Source organism: Habropoda laboriosa, unplaced genomic scaffold (assembly GCF_001263275.1).
Source record: "Habropoda laboriosa isolate 0110345459 unplaced genomic scaffold, ASM126327v1 scaffold317, whole genome shotgun sequence".
NCBI classification, from domain to species: domain Eukaryota; kingdom Metazoa; phylum Arthropoda; class Insecta; order Hymenoptera; family Apidae; genus Habropoda; species Habropoda laboriosa.
Window position 1 is genome coordinate 272,605 of NW_017100418.1, and position 7,517 is coordinate 280,121.

Genomic DNA, 7,517 nt, shown 5'->3' on the forward strand with positions numbered 1-7,517 from the left:
TTATAGTATTAGCTGTAATATTAAACTAGCAGAAAATAAATTACATAGACATTGATTAGTTTTTAAATTCTTTGGTTTCATCATAATAATTATTACATAAAATCCTTGGTTATATAGTAGTGCTTGTCGTTGTTTCTCTAATTCATAAAATTTTCTAATATTAGAGAATTTTTATAGTATTCTAGTACTAGAAAATTTTTAATTATGTAATATTTTCATAAAAACGGAACACTTTAATGAATAACCTGTCTTGGTTTTTGATGTAATTGTTCCAGCTTAATTATATTAAATCATGCCAACTGCCATATAATTTACAAAATACATGGGTACAAGAATTGGTTACAGAAAAAAAAAAATTATATAATGATATTTGATATAAACCATACATTCGTAAAATATTAAATTAAAACAATTCTGAGAAATATTATCAGAGAAAAATCAACTTTATTTTAATCTTTATATATGAAGAAAAAGAATAATACTGATCAGCATAATTTTTTCTTAGAAAAGTAATGTTAGATTAAGGGTAAGTTATTAAAATCAAAATTTTGTAGAACAATCATCACTTAATTATTTAACAAAAACTAAAGTATCAATCATTATAACTTTTTTTTGAAATTTTCTATATGATTTATTGTAAGAAATACTGGAAGTTTACATTATAAACAGAAAAACTAAACAAAAAGAATAACATAGAATTACATTAATTTAAATTACAATTGGTTACAAAAAGTAATTTATCATGAATCGAAGAAAACGAAACTCTAATTTCAGAAGATACAAAAAAAAAAATTAAATCGATAATGAACGTGAAAATATAAAAAATTATATTGCTATTTTGAAATATTGGAACCCTGTGTATAATTTTCAAGTCAAATAAAAAGAAGCAGAGTAAATAAAATTAACAAATTTTGCACACAGCAATTTGAACACAAACTGGTTAGTTTCATTTGGTTTATATGGCATGGATCTAGTATTTGGTTTCCTTGTTACTTAATATTCAATGTTAACAAAGATAATTAATCTTAAGTGTAAAATAAGTTACTTTTATGTTTGTGGATGCTAGTTTATAAGACCAGCATTTTCATTATACAATTTAATATAAAAGAGAAGCACTGGATTAAATATCTGTACAAAATCGAAAAATTTTAGCTAAACTATTAGCAAACCGATCTTTCTTTATACAAATATGTAAAACCGTTGTTATTGACAATGTATAGAATACAAGATACTATGTACAATAAATTGTATATAATAGTCTTCTTACAACCCTTTAGTAATCAATATTCATCAAAAAAGATGGAAATATATTATTAATGTATGTGCGCGCGCGCGTGTGTGTGTATGTATGCATGTATGTATGTATGTTTGTTTGTATTGTATTGTATGTATGTATGTATGTATATCTATATATATATATTGACATATATATACATATATGACAATATGTATACATATATATTGTCTTACCAGCACATTTTTTCCTAATCGATCTCCTAATATTTCTTCAACTACAATTTCACTTCACTATGTATCAAACACTAAATGCTTAATGGATATCTTCAGATTAGAAGTCATTTCACTTTTTATACACATTTATCATTATTGAAGCATCAATGATTCCAAATTTCTATGCAAAATTGTGTCCTTTACAGCATTAAACACGACTTTTATATTTTCTGTATCCACTGCAGTAGTAAAATGATGAAAAAGTGGCTTTCTTGGATCCCTTTTAACTGATATAAACATTTCCAGTATAAAATTCTGCACATCCTTCATGGAATGTGAATCTCCTGTGAATTGTGGAAAGTACCAACGAACATTGGTGTCAGGTGATCTTACTTTTTTGTCTAACAAATCAGTTTTATTTAAAAATAATATGATAGAAACTCCACCAAATATCATATTATTAACTATTGTATCAAATATATTTCTCGATTCTTCCAACCGATTGGTTCTCCTGTATTAATTGAGGTAAATATTATTCAATAATTCAATGTTTTTAATATATACATATCAATACCATTTAACATACCTATCTTCTAACAACACTTGATCAAATTCAGATGATGAAACAAGAAAAAGTATTGAAGTAACACAATCAAAACACTGGTACCACTTCTGTCTTTGTGATCTTTGTCCTCCAACATCAACAAATAGAAATGGAATATTATTAATTTGTATTACAAATTCTGAAATTCCTTTTGTAGCTTTTCTACAATGTAAAATATCTTGATGTGTAGGTACATAATCCTGCAAAATAATTTCAACACATATAATGGGCTACTACTTATATATGCAAAAATAATAGAACAAGTTTTATGGACTATAAAAACATTCATGTATAAATTAAATAACTTTACCACTCTAGCGATCCTGTCAAGATTGTCCAAAAAATATTGAACCGAATCACTCTGTAAAGACAAAAGCATATTTGTAAAAAAAAAAACAATTAAGAAACAAAATGGATATTGTCATTCATTACTGAATATAAATGTATGTGCTTTACTTTTATATGTATGACAATTAAAACTAAAGCATTAAAAAATATAAAAATGCATATTCTTACTAATTGAAATTCTCTTCTTCTGTCAAAGGCTTTTTTGATTGATGCATCTTTCCATAAACTTTGTAAAGCTGGTACATAGTGAAGAAACAATCTTGCATCTAATATCATAGTATTTTCAAATTTTAATAACTGATAACCAATATCATAATTTTTAGGGTTTTCCCATGGAATATTCAACTTGTCACGGGCATCTACCAATACCTTCATTCCTTTAATTATGTTTTGATAAATTACATGTTGGTATTCTTTAATTAATTCAGGCTGAAACATATGATCATTATAAATATTAAAGATATAAACTTTATATATATGTACAACTTCTTATTCATATTTATTACTTTTTCAGAAACTTGAGAAGCAATTGCAACAGCCTACATATTCTTTTATAAATAATTTACAACCTGTTCCACATATTACAACATATATATTTAACGATTACAATTGCAATAAGTGGTAAAACAAAGAAACTGATAGATTATATGTGTACTTAACAGTCTATGCTTACATGTGAATATTTTTTCATATAATCTCTATGCTTTACATAAAAAATTATCTATAATGAAGCTTGTTTTTAACTGATAAATTTACAAATGCTATAAAGTGAAAATACACGAAGAAAAATGTAAATTTATTAAATCTCTTTATGACAAAAGTTAAACTATATTTGGAAAATTTTCAATGCAAAAGTATAAAAATTATTTGTTTTTACTTTAAACCTATTCTTTGATATTCTTAAATCATATGTTTTGGTTATGTACTTCTTTCCATAATTGGGATATTTAAATAATTATAGTAACAATGACAGAAGATTGGGCAAAATTGTATAAGTGAATTGCATACATGATTCAGAAAGAGAAGATTATGTAGAAGAACGAGTACATCCTGTGTGACATACTAAACGACGACTAAGCTGGAAATGAAATTGTCTGGTAAGAAAATCGAGGATGTCCTACCTCAAATTTGATTCCGTGAATAATTCGCATCTGTTTGAGGAATGTCGACTTTCCGCTCTCGCCTGCCCCGAGGAGCAGCAGCTTGACCTGTCGTCGAAGAGTTTGACGATCTTTCTCCAACATCCGGTCAATTTCTTGACTTTTATAACGCTGCTCGAGCTCCTCGGGGCTGAACTTGAACCGCAGGCAACAAGTACATGACCACGTTAAGGATCCCGCCATCTTGCTACCCTGCTACCCTCCTCTTCCTTCCTTCCGGCGTTCCTTCCGTGTTAGGCCGCCCTTCTGAAGGAATATATCCTTGATTGTTTAAACACCGCGCACACACGCACAAACACGCGACCCGTACACGAGTCTGTGTTCACGAGTAGATATCGTAACGTAATGTGTGTATCGAAAGAACCACTCGTGAACAACCTGTTCGTGATTGTACAGGATCAGCGCACGTCGCGATTCAGAACCGCATTTCTCACCTAGGCGTAGCCAGGGAACGCGACCACCGAACCAACGTCAACACACGTCGTCGTTTCAACTCAACACGAGACTCCACACCTACCGTTAATCGCGAGACTCACGCCGCTGGCTGCCCACGATCCTCTCTGGTTCCACGCGGATTGGACATGATTAAATAATCGTTCTAATTATCGAGTAAGAGAGCTAACTCGCGCATCGTTCTCATCGCATTGTATCCTCTCCTCTATATGAGACGTCGCTTTTGATGCAGAAAACTTTCTTCACGATTAATAACAGTTGTATCAACACGTACACACACCTGTACTTTTCTGTGTCGACACAAACATGTAGGGGTTCACCTATACCAAACTACATGATAATAATGCGGGGGAAGAAATATGCGAAACTGCGAACAGGAAAACTCCCCACCACCGCGCAACACATTTGTTGTGAGATACTGCCGCAACCCACACACGTACACAATACACACACGGTCTCTGACACCGACCGAAAGCGCACCTCTCGGTTCGGCCGCGTGATCGGTTTTGTGCGCTGTCATTCGTCGGAAGACCTTTTTTTTTTTATTCTTGTCGATACTGCAATGCACCGAGTCGACGATTCCCTATGAGTATCGTGTATCAACAATCAATCAGACTGCTTTGTTTATGTAATGAAGAAATAATAACTCATTTTCCCCTATCTTTATACCGTTAATGTACAAATTGCTTTATTCACGATATCTGTTACTATAAGTCTGTTTTTCAATTATGCATAGGAATTGATGACGAGACGACAGATTGGTGAATATGATGTCGATATTAACCAATCCGAGTAACTTGCTTTTGAGAACGTCACGACTTATTTTATAGAAGCGACCAAACTGTTGTACTATACAGATGGCGCGATTGTAGATCTAGATTGTATATGATTAAAGTTGTCAAATAGAAAAGTGGAAGTAATATTTTACATTTTAGAAAAATTTTTATAAGGTAAATATGTCGTTAGCAGATGAACTATTAGCAGATCTTGAAGAAACCGATGATAATGATCATGATATGGAAGAACCAGAACCGGATTTTATTCCGGCTTCTGTTTCTAAAACCATCGAAGAAGGTTAGTCGCTTTTTACGTTATTTTGTGTTTTGATAATAATACAATTGTTAATGATAATAATACTGTTAAACGTTATTTTAATTATCTTTAATTTAATGACAGTGATAAAAGTCGCTTCTGTGAGGGAATTAGCCAAACTTCGGGATTCGGATCTATTACAGAAAGTGATGGCTCAGATAGAAAAATATAATAAAGTACCTAGAAAGTCGGCTGATATTATTGGGCCTGTAGAATCTGATCCAGAATATCAACTTATTGTTGAAGCTAATAATATGGCTGTAGATATTGATGATGAAATAGGTATAATTAATGTTAAAAAATTTGTATGATTTACAGTGTTTTTGTACATATACATATGTCGTATGATTTATATATTTTCTAGCTACTATACATCGATTTACAAGGGATAAATATTCTAAAAGATTTCCAGAATTAGAATCTTTAGTTGTTGGTCCATTAGAGTATGTAATGACAGTTAGGGAATTAGGAAACGATTTAGACAGAGCAAAGAATAATGAAACATTACAACAATTTCTTACCCAAGCTACAATTATGGTAGTTTCTGTTACTGCTTCAACAACACAAGGGTAAATTATTGCATAATGAACTTCTAAATTGTAAGTAATCAAATTAAATTTATTGATTTTAAAAACAAAATTTTTTCATATATAGTCAATTATTGACAGAAGAAGAAAAGGAAGCTATTTGTGAGGCTTGTGACATGGCAGTGGAATTGAATAATTGCAAATTAAAAATATTTGAATATGTTGAGAGTAGAATGGCATTTATTGCACCAAACCTTTCTGTGATAGTGGGTGCATCAACAGCAGCAAAAATTATGGGTATTTGAAAAAATGCTTCTAATTATTGCAAGAAAAATAATTTTTCTTAAATATACATAAATCCTTAGACTTCTATTAATCAACATTTTACATTTTATTTTAGGTGTTGCAGGAGGTTTGACAAAACTTTCAAAAATGCCAGCTTGTAATGTTCTAGTCTTAGGATCTCAAAAAACAACATTATCTGGATTTTCTCAAGTTGCAACACTGCCTCATACTGGATTTATATATTATTCTGATATTGTACAAGACACCCCACCAGTAAGTTACATATTTTTCAAATACTTTTTTTGTTGTTTTTTCATTACTAATGTTTATTTGCTTTTGTAGGATTTACGAAGAAAAGCAGCAAGACTTGTAGCAGCAAAGAGTATGTTAGCTGCCCGTGTTGATGCAGCCCATGAAAGTACAGATGGCCATATTGGTCAAATGTTTCGTGAAGAAATTGAAAAAAAGCTAGACAAGCTTCAAGAACCACCTCCAGTGAAATTTGTAAAACCTTTGCCAAAACCTATTGATCCAGGACGAAAGAAGCGCGGTGGTAAACGTGTCAGGAAAATGAAGGAACGTTACGCTATTACTGAATTCAGGAAACACGCAAATAGAATGAACTTCGCTGATGTAAGTTTCATGAATTTCTTTTTTATTAAATTTCAACATAAACTAACTGTATTAATTTATTACTTTCTTGATGGTTTTACAGATTGAAAATGATGCCTATCAAGAAGACCTTGGTTATTCGCGTGGAACAATTGGTAAAGCGGGAACAGGCCGTATTCGATTACCACAAATTGACGAAAAAACAAAAGTACGAATATCAAAAACACTCCAGAAGAATTTACAAAAACAGCAGCAGTGGGGTGGTAGTACAACAGTTAAGAAACAAGTTTCTGGCACAGCATCTAGTGTTGCATTTACACCATTACAGGTATACTAATATTAATGTCATATATTAAATATTCATGCTTATAAGGAGATGGCAAGAATTTCGGAATTTCAATCGAATTGGTTTTACGTGCATTTGTAAAACCAATTTACGCTTTTAGCGATATACCAGTGAACGCTTTTAGAGTTCTTTTACCGTCGACCTAAGGGATCGAATGCACGTAAAACCAACTCGTTCCAGATTTCGAAGTTCTTGCTATCTCCTTGTTAGTGTAGTTTGCAGTATTATATTAAATATACACGTTTAATTATAGGGTTTGGAAATAGTAAATCCACAAGCCGCAGAGAAGAAACTAAATGAAGCAAACGCTAAATATTTTTCAAATACTGCTGGATTTTTGAAAGTTAAGAAGGCGTGAGAAGATTGTACATAATATAAAATGTAATGTATTCTTAACTAAGTAAATTTAGCTTTGTATACTTTCTTTGGTAAAAGTCATGCATGTGTTATTTATAATGTAAATGTATATTACATCATTCGAATAACAAAAAGAAATAATTATGACGTATAGAATTTTTGATAATCTTAATAATAAACTTGCTGTAAATTTCTATTTAGAAGCATTTAATTAAAAATATACTTAAAAGATAAAAATGAATACAAATGAGAAAGCAATATGATGAATGTTTATAATTTTGTTT

General features: G+C 30.9%; 2 protein-coding genes across 2 annotated transcripts; one reads left to right on the forward strand and one right to left on the reverse strand.

The window, feature by feature from the left end:
- Nucleotides 1-1,588: 1,588 nt before the first annotated feature.
- On the reverse strand, nucleotides 1,589-3,744 carry LOC108575512 (guanine nucleotide-binding protein subunit alpha homolog). The gene is made up of 5 exons (XM_017938329.1): nucleotides 3,523-3,744; nucleotides 2,570-2,830; nucleotides 2,364-2,414; nucleotides 2,036-2,253; nucleotides 1,589-1,960 (listed from the first exon to the last, which is right to left on the reverse strand). The coding sequence occupies exons 1-5, from the start codon at nucleotides 3,742-3,744 to the stop codon at nucleotides 1,603-1,605; spliced, it is 1,110 nt and encodes a 369-aa protein (XP_017793818.1). The 3' UTR covers nucleotides 1,589-1,602.
- A 1,226-nt stretch (nucleotides 3,745-4,970) lies between these two features.
- Nucleotides 4,971-7,234, forward strand: LOC108575508 (U4/U6 small nuclear ribonucleoprotein Prp31). The gene is made up of 8 exons (XM_017938326.1): nucleotides 4,971-5,088; nucleotides 5,191-5,388; nucleotides 5,471-5,675; nucleotides 5,761-5,930; nucleotides 6,034-6,191; nucleotides 6,261-6,551; nucleotides 6,634-6,858; nucleotides 7,130-7,234. Exons 1-8 carry the CDS (start codon nucleotides 4,971-4,973, stop codon nucleotides 7,232-7,234), a joined length of 1,470 nt encoding a protein of 489 aa, XP_017793815.1.
- The last annotated feature ends 283 nt before the right edge of the window (nucleotides 7,235-7,517 follow it).

Coding starts and splice junctions, on each gene's coding strand:
- LOC108575512 (XM_017938329.1), bottom strand. CDS start 3,744: ATGGCGGGATCCTTAACGTGGTCATGTACTTGTTGCCTGCGGTTCAAG. Junction 2,831..3,522: donor TTCACGGAATCAAATTTGAG/GTAGGACATCCT, acceptor CATATGTTTCAG/CCTGAATTAATTAAAGAATA. Junction 2,254..2,363: donor TTGACAGGATCGCTAGAGTG/GTAAAGTTATTT, acceptor ATTATTTTGCAG/GATTATGTACCTACACATCA.
- LOC108575508 (XM_017938326.1), top strand. CDS start 4,971: ATGTCGTTAGCAGATGAACTATTAGCAGATCTTGAAGAAACCGATGAT. Junction 5,676..5,760: donor ACTGCTTCAACAACACAAGG/GTAAATTATTGC, acceptor TTTCATATATAG/TCAATTATTGACAGAAGAAG. Junction 6,859..7,129: donor TTGCATTTACACCATTACAG/GTATACTAATAT, acceptor GTTTAATTATAG/GGTTTGGAAATAGTAAATCC.